At 37.0% G+C, this 25654-nt stretch overlaps 1 protein-coding gene across 8 annotated transcripts in view; it reads right to left on the bottom strand.

Annotated features, from left to right (window-relative positions):
• Nucleotides 1–25654, bottom strand: part of GLIS3 (GLIS family zinc finger 3) — a 153719-nt gene that overhangs the window by 91003 nt on the left and 37062 nt on the right. For all 8 annotated transcript variants that reach the window (XM_086867905.1, XM_086867903.1, XM_086867904.1 and 5 more), the window contains exon 3: nt 20653–21763. In XM_086867905.1, the coding sequence (XP_086724031.1) occupies nt 20653–21763 (1111 nt within the window). The remainder of the gene's footprint in view (nt 1–20652; nt 21764–25654) is intronic.

Here is a 25654-nt window from a genome sequence, read left to right as displayed (position 1 = left end):
TTGTTCAACGGTCAACGCATTTTAAAACTATCAGACTTCAAGTAATAGCTAAGGACAAAACATTGCTAAACCATGCTTTAAAAGAAGGTATTTAGACAGATGTTACAATATGTTCAGTAGAACACCATTTTAAGTAAAGAGAATCCAACTTAATACTTGCAGTGACAGATTACAGAAAACAGTTATCCCTCCTGAATACGTGAAACACTCTCCTTAATTACAGACCCCAGCCCACACATTTTATTTAACTGAAGCTTTCTAACTGCTTGGTATTTTATTTCCTTCACGGAAATTTTATGTCTCTATTTGAGCAAGCATGAGAAGTGTTTTTCTACAGCTACATCAAACAGGTCTATGAACACAATGTAATGCTTACTGTTTGGTCTCAAATTTCTGTAAGTATTTAATTTCTGTTTAAAGGACATCAAGCTTACTGCTTAATTTGATTGATTTAGTCAAAAGCATTCATCTAATGTTCAAAAGCTGAAACTATATTAATAAAAATCAATAAAAGGGCACATTTTAAACAATTTTAATTTTTTTAATTAAATTTTAATTAATCATGTAAATGAGTTACTAGCATAACTACTGATTCCTCCTTCCTGAGGTTTTCAAGATTAAATGTCTTTCTGTAAGGGATATTTCAATTATCTATAAATTAACAGTTCAAAGTTTAACCATATAAAATATAAAAGTCCCCGTTAGAGGGCTAATTATTTAACAGACTAACATAATCTCAAAATAAAGTCCCTCTCATCAAAAGAAGAGACATTTTTCCTTTGTCCTGTGATCTTCAAAATATGTTTATTCATTCAACAGTCTGCTGTATTGCTTCCCACATGTGAATCATGCCTGTATCACAGAGACAGTGCTTACTCGGAACTCAGCACATCAGCAGCACATCAGCTGAACTCTTGATCTCACTAAAAATCCTAGTTTGTGAACCTTTTCCAGGTTTCACTGAATGTTAACAGTAACAGGCCTGTTCAAGGCATGATGAAGATTTACAGTCTTCCTTTTACACTTAAGGAGAGTAGTAATTTCAAACACTGGAGAAATATAAAGAGTAATTTCTACCCCCTTCTGTACTTTCAGATCGTTATGTTATGCCATCAGATGTTAAAGCGGGGATTTTTAGACCATTAGAGCATACTACAGACTCAGCATTCTGGAAATGTAACTCAGTCTGATCCCTCTAGGAAAAAGAAAAGTTAGTCATTAAGGAATACTATTCAACAATCATCTGTTTGCTGAGTTCAGGCATTTCTTCTTTCACCCCTCTTTGTGGTACAGTTGCAGACATTAATCTTAATGTTGTTGCCAATTTAAGTAAGACCTTTAGAAGCAACTAGGTATTAGCCAAAAACACTGCTAAAAAGCACATAGGTTCTCAGTTTATCTGGTTTTAATTTCATGCATCTTCATGCACATTGCAAATTCTCCAGTGATGTTTATGGTCTTGGGAATCTTTGATTAGATGTCCATCTCTGCTGATGTATCCCACCAGAGTAAAATGTCCATTCTCTGGCTTCCTCTTCACAGAACTGATCAAGCACTGTATCAGCTTGGTTCGAGATCATTTCTTCTCAGTAGCTGTTCCATTGTTGTGTTTTAGATACAGAATGAGAATGGTGATAACACATTGATGTTTTGGGTTTTTTCTAAGCTGTGTTCATCCCAAGTTAAGGATTTTGTTTTCCTTGTCTCCTGCTCCACCAATGAGGAGGTGAGCAAGAGAAACTGTGAGGGAGCACAGCTGGGACAGGTGACCAGAACTGACTAAAAGGATATTCCACAACACAGAACATCATGCCCAATATATAAACTGGGGGGAGTTACCTGGAAGGGGCTGGTCTGGGTACAGGAAGAGAGGTCTGGCATCAGTCACTGGGTGGTGAGCAAGTGCATCATGCATCACTTGTTTTCTCCTTTTTTATTATAATTATTATCATTTACCATTATTACAGTATTTTACTTTATTTTCAATCATTAAACTGTTCTTATCTCAACACACAAGTTCTGCTTTGATGCTCCTCCCATCCCACTAGCATGGGGGGAAGGAGAGGGAAGACTGAGCAAGTAAATCTGTGGTGTTTTATCTCCAGCTGGGCTTAGAACAAGGACAAGAACTAAACCAGATATCAGTAGAATTGAAGAATAGAATACTGCAGCAAATAGTTACAAGAAACTTTTTTTGTTTGGTTGTGGTTTTTTGTTTTTTTTTATTTTAACTGCATTTGCCAACTGATATTGTCCAAGATCCCTCCTATGGTGGGGAATCACCAGCCAAAACAACATTGCAGATCCATTGTTCCATCATATGTCTAAAGAATTGCCTTCAAGATGAGAAAACTGACTCAAAAGAAGTTCATAAGACTAAAAAGGGAAAGCTGTTCAGGGATCTAGTCCAGATTATTTCATTAAAATGTCTGAAAATGTTCTCATACACAAAGGCAAAAAAAACCCTAAAAAATATAGAATGGTCTTAAAAATAGCATAGGGCTACATAAAATGTCACCAGATGGCACTATTAACATAGTCTTCAAGCTCTTCCAAACATGTGAGCAAGTTTTTACCTTAAAGATAGTGTATCTTGTTTGTTCTTGTTTTGGTTGTGAGGTACACAAGGAAATCTTTGCAGGTAACAGACTCTTGTTAGAGTCTGGGGGACAAAACCCCTCCCAGAGAGTTAAGCAGCACCAAAGAGACAGACTATGACTCCTGGGTGCAAATATTATATTGTGTATAGGTCATTCTTGGGAGCTGCACTTAGAAGAATTCACTGAACTTACAGAGTACCACAGATCTCTTTTCTGAATCTTTCTTTCCACTGGGAAGACTGCTGCCTTCAGATGTCAAGGAGCAGCTGTGACAGGAGGGCTGAACTACCTTGTATGTAGTGCAGCTGTAATGTCATTGCTTAACCCATTTGAATAAAACTTCAAAGTTTTATTTATACTTTCCTTCCCTGTCTCCTAGGAGAGACCATATTCTGTTCACTTGGAATATGAAATTCAAAGAATGACAGAGAAAATGGTGTATGCTAAAAACACATCTATTTATATACAGGTTTTGCAGTGATGTGAGGTGTACAGTGAACCTTCCCTTAAAGTGACATAATTTGAGGCTGCCTGGTGTTAGCCAACCTAAGTACTTTAAAAATCTGGAAGAGATTCTAAAAAATTATATATCCTGTTTTTTGCATCACTTGCACAATTTCTAAATTACTCTGTTTATGCAGAGGGAAAATTATGGAGCCAAACATGTCCAACTGAATGGTGTAATGACAATATTTCAGAGAACTCAACATTTTTGTCTTAAGCAATGCTCATTCCTGTCTTAATATTTCATAACACTGAGGCATAAGCACCGAGGAGGAAAACAGTAATGAATATTGGTTACTTCTTGCCTCTTACATACCTTTGCATAGTGGAGCTCTCAAAATGATACTTGTGAGATACCAAGTTTTGAACATAGAATTTTAAATCTAGACTACTACAATAACGTAAGTAATGAAGATGTCCCATATCTCTATGGAACACTAGTGACTAGTCTCTTAAAAACCATGAAGGAATCACAGCTTACCACCTCTGACTGGGTGGCTGTTCTACAGGCTTCAGGTTTTTTACAGAAATCCCAAATCTTCAAAGAATTTGCTGGGGAGTATAATGAGTAAATCTTTGCATTACAAAGATTCACAGAACTTTGATCACTGTCCCAGGAAGCATCAGGTCACTGTGAACTATACAAGCTGATTAGGGTCAACCATCATAATTCTACATGTAAGCGCTGCTGCTGTCAATTGCCCAGTCAACCATAGCAAAATATACTCAGTAATAACCATTCATATCTGTTGTGCTAACTAGGAGTTTAGCTACTTAATTTGTATTCAAGTAATTGTGAGGCTTTTCATCTATCAGTGTAATTCCATAGAAAATTAAATCAAACCATAATATCTTGATAAAAGAGATGGTAATGATTTGCATGTTAGTGGTTCACTTCATTGCTGGTTTCATAAGAGAAGCTCAAAACTCATATCTCAAACTAGCTAGAAAAATTTCTGTATTTTAATATCTGAGTCAACAGCCATGCACATTTTAAATTAAAAGATACATTATTTCTATTTTGTGACCCTTCTTTTCCATTCCATAGGAGTTAAATTACTAGAGAGGAGTTTAATTACTGAGAATTAATTTAAAAAATTAAATGTTAAAAAACCCATTAGCCTACCCATCATATCCTTCTCCCTCCATTAAAATGGTCTAGTATTTTTATTACGTTCAGGAATTGTATTTGTAGTATAAATCTCACAGAATACACAAATGTGTGCACAACAGTCTGAAAATGGATAAGGCACATGACCTGTGGGGCTCCTTCACTCTCCCCTAATGAGTCACTTAAGAGACTGAAAACCACTGCAGCAAAGCACGATTCTCAGACATCCTGAATAACTGAGGCCAAGGTGGAAGCTACACTTTGCCACAAAACTTAAAAGCCTCTCAGAAAGTTCTTTTCCATGTCAGGACATTATATCAGACAGGCAACCAATTACACAATGCCACATGCCAGTTGTTCTACTTTGATCAGGAACAACTGATTTAGAAACAGTTCAGCCTACATAAAATAACCAAGCTACACCTGGCCACTTCTGTACTTCCTTAAGTCAGTACTCCAGGACATGAAAGGCAAGACTGTGAAGCTGACAGAGTAGCCTGGAAACCACAAGGTTGCTCCCCTTAGGATATAGCAGAGATCCTCACTGACTGCCTAGTCCGAAATCCTGCATCCGTATTTTGTATCAGATAAAAATCACTAGATTTTAGTGTTCGGTTCTAGCTACTGCTTTTTAACCATTCACTCATGGACTACTTAGGTTTCCTGTCCAGCCCAAATCCAGATTTTTAGCCCAGGTTCCTCTGACTGCTGCTTTGAGCCAATGAATGGCAGATGCTCTTGATAAGGTTTTTGAAAGAATACATTTCTTGGCCTCTTTGATCTGGACCATAATTTACCTGATAGTGGCACACAACTCTACCCTTGATCATTGCCTAGGTCTGGCCATTAGAACTGACCATACCTATTGTCTACAGAAATTCCTCAGACACTTCAGTTATTTTAACTTTAGGGACAACATGAAAGGTACACTACTACTTTTGGTTTTTTAACTGGAAAACACACTTTTGTCTTGTCACACCTATACCCAAAAATGCCCGAGTTAATCCTATTTAATCTGAATAAACACTATAAGCACATTGATAATTGTTCTTCATGTATCTGCTTGGGAATGCATGAAAGAAGATTCAGTTTCTTGCTGTATTCTGCTTTCCTCAGTACTCAGACTTTTTTTATTAGATGCATCTGATGTCTGTGTATCTACTCAGATATGTGTCAGATAGGCACCACTGCAATGACCTCTGAAGTACAAAATAGACCCAATTATATTTTAGAAGGATATGGCAGTCTGATTTATAAGGTATGTTGATGTCAGTTTGATAAAACATAGAGCATGAAAAGAAACAGAGATCACTAAAAATAGGAGCTGTATTTCATTGCAAACAGAATTCTTACACATCATTCAGCTGCAGAAAGATGTATGATTTTGGTGCAAAAACACAGTCAATGACACGTATCCTGACATAATTATAAGGAAGTGGTTTTCAACGTGTGGAAACTTCAGGCAAAACAGTGCAGGCTGCTTATGCCTTTTCTTAAGAACTGGACTTTTAATCTGATGCATGTGCCTTATGTTTTTTTTCCCTGTGAAGTGCTTAGAACTATTTAATAGTTCACTGTTTGCAATGGACAAGTCACTCTGTTGCCAACAGATGCCTTTCCTTTAGGGTACCAGACGTCTCACACCACTGCTGCTAAAAAACTTTCCAACTGGGATAACATAAGGAAAACAAACTGTTCATTTTTAACCTGTTTAAAATAAGACAGCTAAAATCTGCAACTTACAGCCCACCCTTGGGGTGTTCAGTCTCATTTCAAGTCAAGAGCTTTTTAAATTTAGCTGCTGTTCACTGGAGCCAAGGGATACAGTCTTCACTCAGCATCCTACTGCAAGGAGCTATGCATTATATGGCATGCAGCTTGGAGATTTCAGATTGTTCATTTACCTAACTGTGAATTCCTATTTGTGAGTCAGAACTGTTCAGCTTGAAAGCTGCTGTAATTAAGCTGACATGCCATTCAGTGACCTTGGCATAATCCTAATGAGATCTAAGTCACAGACAACAATTACTGAAAAAACAGAGGTACAGTTCAAACAAAGGAGAAAGTACGAACATTTTCCATGAGCAAGATCAATGTACTTTACAGCAGAGAAACATAATAAACTGTTTTATCAGCTAAGTCTCTCTAGCCACCACAAAAAGTGGCTTGTACCTGGACAGTGCATCTGGCAACAGAATCAGGCAAACAAATTACTCTAGGAGATTAATTGACTGCAAACTAAGGCCTTTAATAGTGCTTCTTTCAACAGACAAAACAGAATGCAGGCATGCTTTGTGTCATGCAGTCAGCAATCGATACTACTGCAGAGTCAGCCAAGTTTTGTAGTTACTGTTCTACTGCAGGTGAGGAAAACTTGCTTATGCATTTTGCTGCCATTCCCATTAACGGTCTCCTGCTTGAAGTGAGAAATAAGTTTTTGTCACTCTTTCAGAGGTGATCAGCCCTTGAAACAGAGAGGTATTTTCTTCTACTTACAACTAACTTAAAAAGGCATGTTAAAAGCATTTGATGGTTTTTACAGAAATGTTTCAGAGTGTATTATATCGTTGATTACAATTAATTGATTATAGGTGTTCCATTAAGGGAAAATATATGCCTACTATCTTAATAAAATGAAGGGCTGTTAAGCAGATACTCCACAATTAGTATAAAAACCTAATTATGTTAAGCAGTAACAGCCATTTTTATTAGAAAAAAATCAAATGACAGGACAGCATATGTTGTTTTGTTACTTTGGCTTCACCTAAAATATACAGCTCCCTCTACCAGTTGGAATTTCAAAGCAAGTTTAGCCAGATGAGTCTCTTGTTTACAGCTATAGCAGAGTCAGCTTTAGCTATTCTTACAGGGCATGGTGATAGTTCTGATTGATTTCTGTTTAAATATTTCTGAATCACTCATATTTCTCAGAAGAAATGTTACCTATGAAAGGGTTAGTCTTGCAACTTAGCTATTTGTAGTGGTCCAAACTTGTATTACTTTGCAATATACCTCTAGCAATCTAATTCATGTTCTTCCATGAATGTGCCAGATGGTGTAATTCCTCATAACATATGAGAAAGAAACTTGTGATCCTCCCTAACACGTGGGTATTCTGATGCATCACCTCTTAAACCAAAGGGCATCCACAGTAAGGCTATCATATTTTTATTACCAGAAACCATGAAGACCAGACACTTGTCAAGTAGCCAAGACTGAGATACGTTGTTTGCTGTCCTAACAGGCAGCAAAAGGAGTCAGCATGTTTTACACAAGAGATATTTTATGAAGAGCTATTTATAACAAAAATTGGGCTTTCAGAAAAATACAGTTCTCAAAAATCAAAATGTCTGTTTATATACATGATGTGAGGCACAACTAATCAAAACATGTTTTAAACAGCTTCTTTACATAAGAATGCAATTTGCAACTAGCTCTGAGCTCAGGAAAAGCCAGTGAGGAAAAACTTCACATTTCCTTGGACAGATACCCTGGGACATAGGTGTACTATTAGGATGCATCTCATTAACTCTGCTAAAATAATGAAACAATGGTATGATAAGATCCACCTGACCTTCTGAATATAGCCAGTAAGTTGTTCCAGGTGATAATGACATTTTTCCTAAGAGGCCTGCTTCAAGGACAGTAGTAGGGGTATTTCTCTGTGAAGTGCTTCATGCTCCACAGAAAATACAATAAACACACCCTTGTATCTTTGATGTAAGGAAAGTGATCAAGCTCTTTGTTGCTTCCCCACCCTTTCCTCTAATTACACACATCAGTCGCAAAGCTCTTACACATGATCAAACACTTGGTTTATTGTAAGGTTCATATTTTTGCACCATAAGGACTAATGTATATATTTGAGTGATTCCAGGCCACAATTAACTAGGAAAAGGTACTCCCAATTTTCAACAATGCTTTTTTTCTATCAGTTATAATATTCTTCAAAATTTTTTTCACCAAAATATGCAGCTAATCACATACGCAAGTCAAAAATGATGCATACCTTCTTTCCATCCATGTTCACTCACAAGACTGGCTCCTAGGAATCTCTGACCCAGGAAACCAGGGTAAGGAATTTTGCAAGGAAAACTTTCTCCTGGTCAAGGATGACTGGGCTAGAGATCACCTAGGTAAAGTGGATATCCACAAGTTCATAGGCCCTTACGGAATGCATCCATGAATGTTCAGAGAGCTGGCAGACACCATTGTGAGGTTGCTCACAATCATCTTTTAAAGGTTTTAGTAACCAGGAGAGGTTCCTGAGGACTGGAAGAAAACAAATGTCATTCCAGTCTTCATAGCAAAGGTGACCAACCTGATTGCCTCTACCATGAAACATGGATGAAGGAAGAGCAGCGACTATTGCCTACCTCAACTTTAGCACCACTGTCTCTCACAACTTCCTCAAAGATAAATTCAGGAAGTATGCACTGGGTGAGTGGACAGTGAGGTGGATTGAGAACTGGCTGAAAGGCAGATCCCAGAGAGTCATAACGAGTGTTACAGTGTCTCTTTGGAGGCCTCTGTCTAGTGGAGTCCCCAAAGGTTCAAAACTTGTCCAGTTCCATCAATAACTTCAATAAAGGGACAGATGTGTCCTCCCAACACAGAGCTGGGAGGAGTGGCCAATACCCCAGGGGGCTGTGCAGACCTTCAGAGGGACCACAACAGGGTGGAAAGATGGGCAGAGAAGAACCTCCTGAAATTCAACAAAGGCAAATGCAGGGTCCTACACATGGGGAAGATTAACCCTGAACACCAGCAGAGCCTCGGGCTGACCTGCTGGGGAGCAGGTCTGTGGAGAAGGACCTGAGTGTCCTGGTGGACAACAAGCTGTCCATGAGCCAGCAGCGTGTCCTGGTGGCCAAGAAGGCCAGTGGGGGGCATTAGGAAGAGGACTGCCATCAGGTTGAGGGAGGTTTCCCTCTACTCAGCCCTGATAAGCCCTGATAAGGCCATATCTGGAGTGCTTTGCCCAGTTCTGGGCTCCTCAGTAGAGGGGAGACTTGAAGCTATGGGGAATAAAGTTAATTAAGGAACTGGACCATCTCTTACAAGGAAAGACTAGGGAAGCATGGCCTATTTAGCCTTGAGAAGAGACAGATAATAGGAGGTCTCATTAATGTGTTTGAAGTGAATGTGTGAAAACGGTGGAGTAACGAGAAGAAACTGATGTACATGAAGTTCCACCTGAACACAAGGAAGAAGTTCTGTACAGTGACTGAGCATTGGAACAGATTCCCCAGAGAGGCTGTAGAGACTCCCTCATCGAGGATATTCAAGAATGTCTGGACACAATTCTGTGCTCTGGGATGACCCTGCTTGAGCAGGGAGGTTGGACCACGCTGAGGTTCCTTCCGACCTGACCCGTTCTGTGATTCTGTGAACTAAAAGTATTTTAGAGACCAGGCTTACTGAATGTTTTACAATTCTGACAGTTCCTTCTCTTACACAGTTAATAGTTGCACTTGAAAGCCAACAAGGTCCTAACACTTCACAAGTTACTACTTATTAATTATTGTGTACTATATGTATATAAACAGTCTACTCCAAAAAGGAAATAAAATGCATGTGTGAACTCAGGAGCTGTAGCAGACCAAGTGCTCAAAAACTATGATTTACCATGGCTTTGCAGGAGGCCTGCAATATGCAAAGCTCAGGTAATACAATCATTTGAAACTGAATGCCCAAAACTGTAGATTAGCTCATCTTCTCAAACTACGAAATCTTGCACATAATTCTATCAGCAAATGAAGAAAACTCTAATACTTTTCCTAACTTAAGAAGCTGTTTTCATATCAACAAGCTCGAATGACCAAAAGCTGCTAGAAGACCTGGTATGACCACAACCAGAAGACAGAACCTCAGAACAGAGCACTTTATCTTACCCTGCAGGCAGATAGAGGTAAAGATTCTAAAAGAAGAAAAATAATTAATTAATAAATGTGCCTGTTCCTAAATATGGACAGATGTGTTTCATTTATATGTGTTCTCAAAATATATGTGCCTTTTCTACCCTGGCTGAATACTTCACAACTTCCTGCAACTTTAAATAACACATTTAAATTATTTTCTTCCTCTGCATTTGCTTTTGAAGTGGTGAACTGGGGACTGGGGAGGAGGGTGTGACAGCAAGAATATGTTTTATAGGTCATGACCCTGAAGAATTTAAATTACTGTGAATGTATAGAATGGATAGTTATTTTTCTGGGACTCAAGACAAAACATTTTTCTTTGTAAAGATTTTATAGCAACTTTTAAAGAAAAGACTACCTGTTAGTAAACTAGGTCCCCATTTCATTTAGAGAAATTGCATTTTGCCTACAAGTTTAACCAGCAGTAAAGTTACTGCACCTGCACAGTTCAGTTTTTGGGAAGCCTACTGGCCAAGCAAACCAAAATACCGTATAAGGTAATGCAAAGAACCCCATGTACCATTCAAAAATTAAAGAGTTCAAGCTAGTTAATCCAGCCCCCTCTTCCCACAAAAAGGGATTTTTAAAAGAAGGATTTGGGTTTGGGTTTGTTTGTTTGTTGTTTTGAAAAGCCTTTCAATAAAAGTGAAAACTGATGGAATACACAGCATCGGAAGGTGTTTCTACCAAACCCACAGCAATGAGTCGGATTCTAAAACATCAACAGAATATTTCTTGCGTTGTTGGAAACTGAAAAACAGAAAATTCTACAGATGCTGAAGAGTCAATCTACAGCCTTGGAAAGAGTTTGGGTTAATGTAATGATGAAGGTACACAGACACTGGGTAAAGAAATTATAAGCTTATGTTCCTATAATTATAAATAAGAATATGTCTAGAGTAGGTACAAAATTATATTAGGTAAAATAGTTTGAGGTTTAAGCTGTAATAGTGTGACTTACAGAGTAGATTAGAGATCTAGAAACTATAACAGAGGTGTGTATGAGTATGTGACCCATCAGCTTAGTGGCTAAGAGACAGACACAGTGCAGCAAAATTAAGCAAAGGTGATAGGTTAATAAGTGAAAACAAGTTTTGTGTCAACTGCCTATTGGGCTAAAATGTTTTATATTGCTGCGCAAAGAAAAAACTCGTGTCTTCCTTAAGCTATGGCTGACTTGTTGCTCTTCTAAATCTCATGCCTTGAGACTGGTATCTTATCTGGCTACCTGAGCAATAAATCATCTCAAAGCAAGGTGGTCCCATCCCTCATTCTTCATCTTGACATTGCATCTTCCCTGGAGTCCCTCTAGAGGTAAAACAAAATAACTGTGCTTTGATTTCCTCCACCATTTTAGAAATTCTGTTATTGTTTGCATGTCTCATCAGTGTACTGAGGGAGGCCGTCAGGATCACTAACATTGTACCCACATGTCATAAAGAGACAGAAGTGAACCAACTGCCTAAACTCTGAGCTTGCTGGATACATGCCAGAATAGATACAAATACCATATATCCAGGATTAGCATTGTGGCCATCACCATTTTTCAAGACCTGTAATGATTCAAATTCAGTATTCAAGATTTGTGTTGCATTCAATGGCCCTTCAGCTACTGTAACAATCAGAACTAGAACAAGCAAACATCAGCCTTCAGAGAAAATGTCATCTCTCACAAATTTGCATGATAGACTTTTGAGAACCTTCTCACGATTAAAGGTCAACAATCCTTCCAGTGGCCTGCTTTTAATTTGGAACCAAACTCTGCTGATTCAGTGAAATGTCACGTCCCCCAACCCAGGCTTCACAGAGATTCATTTAACTAACTTTAAAAGTCTGAGTTTAATTGGGGAGATATTGCATATTTTCAGTTACCATGCCCACAGGACTATCAATTATAATGATTTCTACAGTATTAGCTCAATCTATATGTCTCCTTGACAACTTATGTGATGCTGGACTTGCTTCACTGGTGCAGGCATAAAATCAGTGCCACAACTTAGCAGTTCACATTGTTAATTCACATAATTAATTCAAACCACATTTATCCAGTCATTCAAAACTCAAGAGTCCTTGTGACACAGTCAGAGCTGAGCAACCGTGTTTCTCAACAGTGGCTCATTTTAAAAAATGTGGTCTCAGTAATTTCAGCAGTCTCAACATAACTATTCTCTAATTCAGTTTATGCTTATCCCACTCCTTTAAACAAACAAAGCAGACCTCATGTTCATGCCATCTACCAACTTCTGTAACAGATTACCATCAAATACCTAAAACAAAGTTGGACAAGTATGTCTGAATCACTTGGAAACTTTAAGATCACAGGACTGAAACTTTGTCATACCAATTATGTAAAGCCACTGAAAAGAAATCCATGCATTTTTGCAAGCAGGCAAAGCAGGCTTTTCATAGAACAAAAGGAGCCTTGTATTTTTCTGCTATGTGACAACTTCTAAATAAAATAAATGACTTTTTTATTGTTGGCCCAGATAAGCTTGTTTGCATAGCTGCAACTTCTTAAAGCAGAAATCTGAATGATATTAGGAAAAGACATCCATTGATAGTACAGCAGATCTTGAAGAAAAGTGGCATTTCTTGATTTTAACATCTGATTAACCTTGGAGATGATTCTGAAAAACGTTAAACAGTAAATAATATAGTAAAGAGCAAAAGAAATTAAATTTTAACGTACTTATAGAATTGTACCAAGAATATACATAAAGGCATTCTGTGATTTTTCCTTGAGCTTGTGCCAGTTGATGACCAGTAGAAAGCATTCAAAAAGAGATAGTGGGAAATTATTTATAACCACTCTTTGTATCAAGCACACTGGTTCATGGACAGCTGAATAACATTGCATTTAAACATTTAATGAAGAAACAGCTCATAAAAAAATTTCTTTCCACAGTGACATTTCTCTACAATAATTCACTTGTGATCTTGAACTTTGTAATTATGAGTGTTAATTCTCAAGAGCTGAATAATCATGGAATAAAACTGCTGTATATCCATAAAAACAATGGTAAGAAAATATTGAAACAGTCTTTAATTGACAGGAAAAATAAGTATTATGAGTGGATAGAAGTGGTATCAGAAAACAATCACCAGGTGGCTGTAACAACGTTTAGCAAACCCTGATGCATTTAACAGACCACTGCCATTCTAGACACAACACTCACAGCATCCTCACTAGCTCCTCCCTGAATTTGCTTTTCTCAATTAGTTCAGCACTCTACACAGACACAGACTGAACCTTCACAGTGACTAGCTCTAAAAAGACCACCTGTTTCCATGCACCCCATTCAGAAAGGTTTGTTCAACAGTTTTTCAAATGCTGTTAACCCAAGATGAACAGCAACCTTGTTTCTGTGACAGAGTACTCCAATGCACTGGCTTTATTTGGTAACATCCTTGTTCAAGGTGCCAATTTCAACAATGTACAGGGAGAGTCTACAACAATCATGTTCTGAACAGTGCTTATTCCTTATCCAGTCCAAGTTCTCTGGAAATCTATCCTACAAGCAGGTATCTATAAAAGCAAACAAGCTTTTAGCATCTGCTAAATGCCACCTCAGCTAATTGGGATTATGATGGCAATAAGACAGAATTGCTTCAGGGACAAGTGTACCAAGATGAATCTTGTCTTCTCAATGTTTGGATTACTGTGCTTGAGGCTCAGGAGAGACTTTATTGCTCTCTACAGCTTCCAAAAGGAAGCTGTAATGAAGGGGGACTGTTCTCTTCTCCCAAGTGCTGGGTAAACATTTGGACTCTGTGATGTTAAAGGCCTTTTTCAACCTAAATGGCTCTGTGATTCCAGACGAGTCATGGAAATCAATGGAATCACTGAATTGTGCATGATTCTACTTGCACAAATCTCTCTAAAGTCTACAAGACTATTGCTTTGCAACTTATCCTTTAAAACAGAACCAGTCCTATCCCTGGAGTCCTTTAAGCATTAAGTCAGTAAAAGTATCTTAAACTAAATCTGAATAATGAAAATATATCAAAGAGTACCTCAGGAGGTACAAATGCTTCAAATTTGCATTTGGCTTTCAACATACTTAAACATATGTAGTGCACTAAACATATTTAGTGAAAAAAGGCTATTTGGCATTTTTCCATTTCCTAACTACCCGGTACAAATAATCCAATGATTGTTCTATGCAGCTTAAATACTCAACACTTGCATTTAAAGCCTACGTTCACAGATATAGCATGAGACTTAGATGTCTGGGAAGTTTCCCACAGCACACCAGAAGCATTAATTAAACCCCTAATCCTTAGGAGATCAGTGCCAATCACCCAAATAAAGCCGACAGTGTTTACTTTTAAGTAAAACTATATTTCCTTTCTGAAGGAGTAACATTGCAATGGATGGCACAATCTATTAACTAGCTCCCTCTACTTCTCTCTTCCTTTCTTTACAACAGAATCACTTTTTCTGGGAAAGGTCCCTGTCTGTTTCAGTTGTAACTGTATCATAACTTGCATTTTCTGTTTTCTCGTCAGATATTACTAGCCTTTTCTATCACTAAATAGAAAGCCTCAAAGTTTACTGACTGTTCCTGATAGAAGTTAGACACCAAGCTGGGATGCTGAAAAGTCAAAAGAAAATTAGCAAGAAAGAGCAGAAGTTAGCTATAAAGATTTCATGACCTGGAGAGTAATCCAATCTTCACACAAACATGCTCCAAAGTAACATCAGCCCCCTCCTCCCCACCTTCTCAGCTTTGAATTCAAGTAATTTTCTAGTTTAAAACCTAAGTTTAAAAAACAAACAAAAACCCAAAACATGAACCCTAATCAAACCAACCAAAAATCCAATATCAGAATACCCTCCAAATTCCTTGCAGCTGAAATTTTGTTTTTTGTAAAGTTTATTTTTGTAAACTTTACTTTTTTACTTCTTACTTTTGTTTACTTTGGTAAAGTATGTTTTAGGATTCCCTACTTCAAGCAGATGAAATTGAGGAGTTCTTAATTTTTTTTTAGTTTACCATTAATTTTTAGTTTGGTATAGCAATGAAAAATATCTAAAATACATTTCATGCTACAGGGAAATAAAAATAAATTATTTTTTTTGGTGCTTATCCACAGACACAAAGAGGTAATAAATTAGAAACCTTTCCACAAAAACGTAAGTATTCATGCAATTAGGAATGCTTGTTTTTATTTTGGGATACTTCACATTCATATTCTGGATTACAATGAAATTAAAAATATGCCTGTTTGCAAAATTTCATTAAAGTTCTGTTTTAAATGTTTCAATTATCTAAGTCAAAAGACAAAAAAAACCCAACTGATTCAAATACTTAATATAAAAATCAAATTGCCAATCAGAAGAAAAATAACAAAATTAGATGTTTCATAAACATTTTATTCTGAAACCTAAAATACAGCTCTCTGACAATCATATCTCACTATCATGAGCTCTACATCTACATGTAGAAAGGAGACTTCTCTGCATTTTTTGATTGCTTAAAGAGATGTTCTGCTATTAAGGGTGAGCACTTCTTGTCCTCACTGAACTCAAGTGCAAGTTGTGGATCTTCAGCAGCCAAAGAATAAAGCACCTATCATTACATTTTGAAGTGTGAATACAGTACCTATTTCATACTGAAAGGATAATAGTGAAAGACCATTAGTACCATTGCTGAGAAGCAAAATTCATTGTTTCAGACTAGATGCCATCTGATGTGATCACATGAGCTTGAGCTGTTTGTGGAGGCACACCTGGAATTCATAACTTGTTTTGCCTTTAAACAGCTAAGACATCATAACCATGACCAGAAAATTACAAACACTACACAAACTTGTGAGAGCTAGGGAGGCTTAGCTTTATAACTGACAACTAAAGCCCAGCTTTCTGTATCCTTACGCTGTGATACAGTCTAATTAATCATACATCTCTGCTTTTTCTGTGGTATTTCTGTTTCACTTGTTTACTGAGTTAGTGAAAGAATCAGCAACAAACAACAAAAATGAGGCAAGTGTAAATTTAGCTCTAATTTTCAGAAACTCAACAACTGAATTACGATTCTTGTGACATTGTTTAAGACAAAGCATTATATACCTGAGCATAGTGAAAAAGGCTTCTGAAAGCATATAAGGAAAAATTCAAAAATATTTATGGTTTCTATTTTATCAAGATTTTAGAGAATTATAGGATGTGATATGGTCATATCAAGAAATATGACATGTACTGTAAATAAAATATTTGCACATGCCATATATAAGATACCATATGAAGATACAACGCTAAAGCTGATCATTTTTATCAAATGCATGGTTTTAATCAATATTTCCACTTGAACACCATTTTCCAAGGACATATTCTTCAAAAAGCACACATACACACATCCATCCAAATACTCATGCCCACCCAAGGAAGCCTGTTTGTGCCTCAAAAAAAAAACCCAAACAAACAAACAAACAAAAAAAAAAAAACCCACACAGCATTGAAAAGTATTTTAAGTACCACACCCTTTTTTTCAATACCTTCTTACCTTACATGCTTTGCACACTGATGTGTTCTGGGATAATTTCAGATATATAGCAGATGTTAAGTGGATGTTGCTTCTAATTTGACAGGAATACTAGCAATTTCATTGGTTTATATCATGCCAAACAGCTGCACTAAAAAAATGTGGTCATGTAGTACTATCAACACTAAAGGCATTCTGCTGAAGCATAGCTCAGAGTTTACAGAAAGCAACAAGACTGAACTCAATTTCAAAAGAAAAAGCATTCTTAGTGCCTCTGAATGAAGCTGTAAAGTGTGAGCTTGGAACTTATCTCCAGCATCATGCTGTTGCTGTTTACACCAGAATAAATGTGTTAAGCTTAATGTTTGCATGGCAGGACAGTAAGGCTAATTAAATACTTCTTATTGGAGCTGAATTTAAAAAGTAAAAAATCTTCACTATAAAAGATGGGAAGCTGAGTAGAAAATAAACTCACAGGTAGAGGCACAGAGAGCAAAGGTTGGAATTTGCCAATTGCTACTCTGAGGTTTCAACAGCTACCGGGAATTCAGCCTTTTTCTAATCCAAACGAAATCTGCAGAAGCCTCAAATGCCATTGTGAGGTAACTGCTGTCAAACATTACAGATTATATCTCAACCACTGTTGTACTTACTACTTGCATTTCAATGTGAATTTTTATTCACAGGTTTTCTTATTTGACTTTTTCCTACAAAGTACAAGCTAATGCCCAGATTAATAGACATATACAACACATTAGACCATACTGTACCTACTTTATACGAAGAAGTTTATAAGCAGACACTGAATATGTACTACCATGTCATGAATAATTTTTTTTTAATCACTAAACCAGGTCACTGAAAAGAAGAATGCTTCCCATGTAATGTAAGTTAGATTAGAACATGAAAGATGTTTAATGAACAGTAAGGGAGCCAAATGCATTTTAACAAGTATTTAAAGAATGGCTAATCCAAACAAATTATTTAAATTTGGATCTGATTATCCTGATTGTCACGTGTTTTGTGTGCTGATATTTAACTACTATTCACCTTTCAACACTTTTATCTTCCAGAATCAAAGAAGACAGCTCATCCAGAACAAGCAGGAACTAAAGAGTAGAATATCACTTGCAGCTTTAGTTTATTGACCCAAATTTTAGTAACATAGATAAATAGATACTAACTCAGATGTGGCAAAACAAATTCTGAGGTCACTTGACTCTGATTTTAACTATATGCATGGTTCTGGTTTTAATAAGCATATCAAGTTGTGAAATCCTGGCTGTTCTGCAGGTCTCTTCTGAGCTACATGATTTCATTGTCACAAAACAATAATAGAGAATTAATATAATTATGTTACAAAGTTCAGCTTATGAAGTTGTGTATCTGGTTTCACATTATCTCTACCGTTGTTACAAACAATACAATGTAGAAGTAATCCTCATCTTAAAAATCACTGAAATCTTGTAAATCTCATTGATATAAAGCTCACTGACCTATCACAGCAACCCCTAGGGATACACACAACACAATATTTAATAATACACTTTGAATGCACATAGTACAGAGATAAACAGTACTGACCAGTAAATATACTGACATGACAAGTATACTGACTAGGACCCATTGCAATTTAGGCTCCATGAGAAGATTGTGTCCTGCAAACTGTTGGGAAACATCAACACATGCACTGCTTACACAGTGGTCAGTGTGTGACGGCACTAAGATGACAGGTTTAACTGCCTGCCTTTGATTACAGAATGTCTTAATAGATTACATTAAGATAGCTCCTCCCAATTACTTACTATTTCTGCTACATTCTTTACAGTAAATCTGCTTCATTAACATAATAGTCGTATATTTGGCATTTTTCCTTCGCTTTTCCTGCTTGGTCTACTGGACTGCCTCTTACTAGACTGCAAACTGCAGTGGACATGGAGACTACTAGTTTATAATGATTTCAGAGAAACAGGCATGCTACACCTAGAACCAGAAAGTAAATTATAGGAAGACCCCAGATGGGCAAATAAAGATTATAAACAGATTGTTTTGATTTTTGCACTTAAAAGCATAAATTCGTAAAGGTTTAGTGAAATTTTTCAGATTTCTTTTGCATATTTTTTTTTAATTATCTAACCAGAAATGCTAGCTTCAGTTCAGTAAAATTAATGACACTTCAATGTTTAAAAAACAATCACTCTTTGAGAAGCTGATATAGACACCTCGTATTTTTTAGTGACACAGCAAGATTTGGTGTGCACTTTAGTTTTGGCTTAGTAATCTCAAAAACTTTATCATTTGAAATACCTTATCCACTTACACATTATTTATCATCAGTGAACAATCTTCAAAGCTCAGGATGCCTCAAGGCTTTGTAATGAGGAAGGCATTGTAAGCACCCTTTCTGAACAGGCAGGGCTGGAAGTTTAGAGTGTTACCAACACAATGTTCTCCCCAGTACTACTGGATCCTTCATCATAATTCTTCTATTATAAAGACCTTGGGTACTTGGATTTGCTCTTTTTTAGTGTTCTTTCATCATTCCTGCCCTCTTTCTTCATGCTGTTGTCTGTCCTTATTTATCTGTTGATGTCTGTCTCCGTATCTTTAATGTGCTATTCCTTTGAAACATTACTTTCTTGACTCAAAATATTTTTTTTTCCTCGTTCTCTCTCTTCCCATAAATGTGATAAGAAATCCTTAAGGAAGAGCTGAAATTAATGGTAAACCCTGATGCAATATACCCAGAGAGCAGAAAAAGAATATTATGGAATTTAAAAAAATATTCAGAGAGCCTGCATTAAGGCTCTGGTGTAACAGAAGGGAAGGATAAAAAGCCTTTCTAGTGTCATGCCACAATCTCTACCAGGCTCTTTAAATTCAGGAAAGAAATCTGGAAAGATATCCACTCTATTCTGCAGGACATTGGCCCTTTGAAAAAACAAAAGTAAAAGTAAAAAACTTTTCCTCTTAACTGTTAAGAAGCAAACATCTACATCATGCTAAAAAAAAAATTCAACCATTTATTATTAACAAATTTTTATTAACAAATTACTATTATTATTATTAATAATAATAATAACAATAATAATAATATACACTGATATAGACTCCAAGCATCAATTTTAATTTCACCACATGTAAACATATGTTTTTTAATCAGTGGTTATTCCTAGAAATTCTATATTCATCCTCATTTATGCTGGGGACTCAAAACTACACTGGTGAGGTTGCTATCTGACGACACTAAATAAGCACTTAGTAAGGTTAATCTCATTGTCATCCATATGTAAGGCAATTCAGGAATCTGAATTACAGAGATTATAGACAGTGCACTGGAGCCCAAGCATACACTGATTACAGCCAGATTATTACCCCACATGTCTACCTATGTGTTAGACTCACTTGCAGTGACCCTAAGGAAAACAGCAAGAAAAACATGACTTTGAGGGTTGAATGCTCACTGCTAGCATCTGTGAACAGAAAAATTATTATGGGATTATTCCATAAATATGTGGGTTTGTGGGTTTGGTTTTCTAGCAGTAGAACAAACAACTGCCTTAAAAATGTCCAACTCTTCTCCATTTCTTATGGTAACATTATGCAAGGTCTTGAAAATTCCTCAAGTCAAAAAGGCGTAACATGATGCAAGAATATTTTGGGATAAATTGTGACATTTATTCTGCAGCACTTCTCCTGCATGTATCCTTCATGCAAATACTTAAGTACTGACTGTGCCTCAGTTTTGCATTATGAAGGTTTACCATGTCACTTGTTGCAGTCTACAGTAAAAGTTTATAAATGTAGAAAATACAACATTCTGTCTAATCCTATCTGTTGGTATGTATCAAATTAGAGCACACCTTTCTGCTTCAGTAGGAAGATGGAAAAGTCTTTCATTCTCATGGACTAGTTTAAAAAGTATACCATTAAATGGGAGAAACAGGGGAAAGGCAGAATTACAACTTCATTGTATTTTCCTAAGCAATAGAGAGCCTTTAGCTGGTAAGAAAGACAGAACTCAGACTTACTGTGCATTTGTTCGGCTTCTCTCCTGAGTGGACTCTCATGTGAATCAACAGTTTGTAACGGGCATTAAATGGCTTGAACCTTCGAGGGCACCCTGCCCAGAAGCAGGTGAAGTCCTCTCCCTTCCTCTGGTCTATGTGGATCTTCTCTATGTGTCGCACAAGCTCCTCTTGATGGTCATATATCTTCCCACAGTCAACCCAGCAACAGCCATGCTTGACACTGAAATCATCCAACTCACCATCTTCCTCCAGCAGGGCACCTGGGGCAGGAGGCAGCACCTGCAGCGGGTGGATGTGGCTGGGGAGGCTGTGCGGGTGCTGGTGAGCGTGGTATGGTGGGGGCGGCCCTTGTGGAGGAGGCGGTGGCAGCACCAGGGGTGAAAGAGGCATGTCAACAATAGGGCCTGAGAAATCATCTTGCTGTTCATTTTTCAGGATGCCCATTGCCTGGCTGTCCATGGGCAGCACACTCTGCTGGATCACCATGTTATTTGTGGCAACCATCTGCAAGCTGGCTTGCTCCAGCTGCTGCATCCGCTGGTACTCACCTGTCCCGTTCTCCACGTACCCTGGAAAAGCAACATTGCCATTCGCCATGTGGAAGCCTTTCTGGGCAGTTGAAACAGAGCAGTTTTGGGGTATACAGCTTCCTCTCACTCCCAAGAAATGTCCATAGACCTCAGGCTGTGGGGAGGCGTTTGCTGGAGATGTCCTGGAGCTGTTGATGTACGCCACCAGAGAAGTTGGGGATGTTCGAATGATTGTATTGAACTCGATCCCAATGCCGTCAGACAGAGGAGACAGAGAGAGTGTTTTCTTTTTGGAGCGGGCTGATTGAGACCAGACTGAGGACTGGCAAGGACTGGAGTACGAGGAATTCTTATTTTCCATGCCATATAAGTAGAACGGTAATGAGTTACTGGACATAGATGCTTCAGGTGAAAAATTTATTAAGTCCCCCAGCTCACTGCCATTTTGTAAACCACGGTCAGGAGGAACAGAATAAAGTGTCCTGTACCTTTGTGACCACTCTTGTTCAACACTCAAAGGGGAGTGACCATCTGACAAGCTTAATGTTGTGGAGGCCAGAGACTCACATGACAAGAGTGATCTGAAATAAAGGCATGATAAAGTAAGCAGTTAGACAATTCAGAAGTTTATCTTTTACCTTCACAAACACATTTAAAATTAAGGAAAGGCTACATATGAGAAAAGTTCTCTCTAATATTAGGTACTCAGGTTTAGCACACTCAAAGCATACAAAGGCAATATATAGGTCATATATATAAATATATAAAAGGGCACTTAGGAAACCAACTTTAAAACTTTACGGTTTTGAAAGAAAGTTACGGTGAAGATTCTTGATCCAGCACTGCAGAAATTATTACATGTCTTTTCATGTAAATGAAAAGTTGTGGTGTAAATAGGTTTGGACTTCTGAAACCAAAGCATTATGATCCTGCCTTCTATGAAACTTGTATTGATTTGAATCAGCTATTATTTTTGCTTGAAAAAAACTGAAAGAAAATCCATAGAGAATAAATATTCAACCTGAATGATTATGTCAATTGTAATGCATACAAATACTACAAACACTTCCCTACAGAAGATTTATATATCAAGTTTATAAATACAGATAATATCTAACTTTATAAAACAAACAAAATAAATAATGTAGGAGAACTGGTTGAAGACGTTTCTGAGATTTGAAGATGTATCTGCCTCCAAGTCAGCAATCAAAATTTTTCATGGAAGTGTAATCTTGCTATTATCATTCATTTTTCACAGAGCTATTATGAAACTTCTTTATGATGCAAATATTCTTTGGATAGCTTAAAAACCCTCAACATATAGGCCCTTAAAAGTATTGTTTTCTACAGAAAGATAAAAGGAACATCAAGGGCCCTGATTTACGGCTGTAAATGCTGGCTAAAGGTTAACTGGATTTCTTTCTCTGTTTCCAGTTCACACACAGGCAGACTTTGATTTCCTGCCAGCTAGTGGTCCTATCAGTATATAAATTTCTATTTTTAAGAAGCTCTTATACAATACGAAGAACTGGGTATGCGTCTAGACAAACCAGACAATCTCACAGAAGCCTCTACACCTTATGCTTTGAGGATTAATTCTTGGGTTTATTATTTTCACAATACAGTTTTGAAGTGCAGAACTTCAGTGACAGATCAAGGACACAGGAGGGGAAGCTTGGCACAGCCTGAGAGCAGGAGGAAGTAGTTTGCAGGTGCTGTAGCAGCTATCTGTAAAATAGCTCACAAACAGGGAAAATGTAGTTTAAAAGAACAGCAAGCCTTGCTGTGGCAACCAGTGGGTGAGACAGTCAAATGCCCCTTTGCGCAAGATACTTGCTTTGCAATGCATGGCTGATCTGCTGTGTGGATTCTGTATCAGAACAAGGAACATCCTGTTCTGATTCAATGTCAATGTAGTCATGGACCTTATGTTACTCCACCAGAGTTTAAATGGCACTTGCAAAACAGACTACAGACAAAAAGCACAATTAGCGTGCTGACTACAATTTGCACTGAGAGAAATGAGAAAGATGAGACTGCTCTATCAGGTCACTCTTGTGTACCATTTAGATCTAAAGGGATGACTGTGAAAAAGTTGATTTAGGCTGCTGTCAATGGGCTCTGTTAAAGCACAGGTCATTAGAGGGCAATTAAATCATGCTAGTATGATCTGACCCTAAATACAGATCCACAGTCCTCATCAGAGCAAGACAAGTAGTTAAAGTTTTATTCTCCATGCTATGATGTAAATATTCAGACCTAGAAAATACAAGGAGAGGGCGGGGGTGTTTTACCCATTTTTAAAAAAAAATTATTTTCTCTTACACGAATAAGGAAAAAGAAATCGTGCACCAATAACAAGTCTATTTTTGTACTGACAAGAATTTTAATCAGATGCATAGTAGGACCACTGTCATACAAAAAGCTACTAATGCCTAACACAAAGGGGCATATCCATCAGTGAATCCGTAGAAAAACTCTCTTTTTAAAGTCTCATAATAGGACAAAAATACAAAGCTAGTCCAGAATTTCAAGTACACAATAAGAAAGAGACAGTTATTTTGAAGAAGCTGCAGCATCCAAATTCAAAAATTTTAAGAATTCTAGCTCCCAAATATATGAAAGTTTATTTAAAATTCAGTCCACACCACAAGTAAGTAGTTTTCTAATACAGGGAAAATAAATACACCTAATATGAAAACGAGAGACCAGATCTATCAGAGAGCCAGATTCTCAGATGATATTAATTGGTGCTTCTGCTTATTGAAAACTAAACTAGCTTAAGTTTCAACCAGATCTTTCATTAACATTTACAAGAGATTACTTGCAATTACACTGCATTCTCCCTTTGCATACACAGCCCACAATGTCAGAGTATAATCCAGAATTTTAAACATAAAAATGGAAGAGTGAAAACCATCTTATTCTCTCTTTTCATGATCTTCTATTTATTAGCCAAGAACCAAAAAATTTGCTCTTTCCTAGATCTTTTTCTGACTTGCATCAAAGCAAATGGCAGAATTTCATCTGGCTTCAAGTAACACAACTGAACACTCCAAAAAAGTTTTGCAGAAACTCAAAAAAGATGGGGAAGGTTTTATCCCTCATGGTCTATATATCAGCATCTGATGCTATATGTAGCAAAACTCTCATTTTGCCAACTCTTTTCTTTCTTTCATTGGTAAAAATAAAGAAAATTCCCTTTGGCTTTGGTAAATTCAACAAATAATCTGGTTTGGATTGAGCTGCCAGAACACTGTTCATAGTGCCTGAGAGATAAAATCCTGAGAAGGCACTCTGCCCAGGAAAAATCAGCAAATTTCACTTAAGCAAAAGCAGATTATAGTTCAAGAAATTTCATCAAAAACAAAAACACCTCAAACCTCAACAACAAATAACTAACCTCCCCAAAAACCACAAACAAAGAAAAAGACCACACGCTGTTTTTACAATATGTGAGTTAAAATCTGATTTTAAACTTGTTTTTTCCCTATAAAACAGACAAGTTGAGGTAAAAGTCGCTGAAATGGACATTCTTTGTGCGACAAACTTATTTTACAACATTTCTATTGATAAATCATTGAAAGGTACTCTAGGGACACCATAGCCTTGATTCTGCTACAGTTTAAACTTCCGTTTGCCCATAGGAAACATTTCTCTGAACTAAAACCAAAACTGTATAACTCAGTACTGACACAGTACATCCAACCACACATTCAGTGTTTGGAACCACAGAGGCACACCTTAATCTCAAGTAAGTAAAAACTATGTAATTATATTTTTCTAGTATCAATTTTATTTGATCTGAAAGGCATGTCTTCAGGTCATCATCTTAGCACTGAATGTTTTTTGCTGACATGTCTACATAGGAAGCATAATTAATTTTGTAATTTTTCCCAGGGGAGTCAGTCTTCACAACTAAAGTTGTGACAGAAATGTTAAAAATTATCTTAAGAGTAAAGAAAGGTTTTAACTGCATTTGCATGGTAGCAATTTTAATTATTTCAGGAATGTCCCTTGGCTTGTAATAAAGCAACATAGTAAATGCAAACTGCTTTGAGAATAAAGACTCTTGTGGTCTTTTGTAATTAAGAAACTACATTTCAACTCAGTAGGTAATGGGGAATGTAGATTCAAAAATAATACACTAGAATATTTTCTCACTGTATGTTTACATCCAGGGATGTTCCTAATGTACTTATAGGGTGGTTCTCAAATATGTTTTCCTCTTACTCATGTTTGTTGACAAAACCCGATGTCATAATCTCAAAACTTACTTAAACATTTCAAATTAACTAATAAATATTTATCTGTGGGGTAGTGATAAAAAAGGGCAACATTTACAGGAAGTGGCCATAGTTTTCTTTACCTTCACAACAGAACTAGGAAAACTAAAAAGTTTTCAAGGACAATTGATCTGATTAATTATGTAAACCATTTGAAAGCAAAAGCATTTGATGAGGAGAGAGGAA

Source organism: Cyanistes caeruleus, chromosome Z (assembly GCF_971803275.1).
Source record: "Cyanistes caeruleus chromosome Z, bCyaCae1.hap1.1, whole genome shotgun sequence".
In the NCBI taxonomy this organism is placed as follows: domain Eukaryota; kingdom Metazoa; phylum Chordata; class Aves; order Passeriformes; family Paridae; genus Cyanistes; species Cyanistes caeruleus.
Note: the sequence above shows the minus strand (reverse complement) of the source record. Positions and strands in the feature narration are given on the sequence as shown.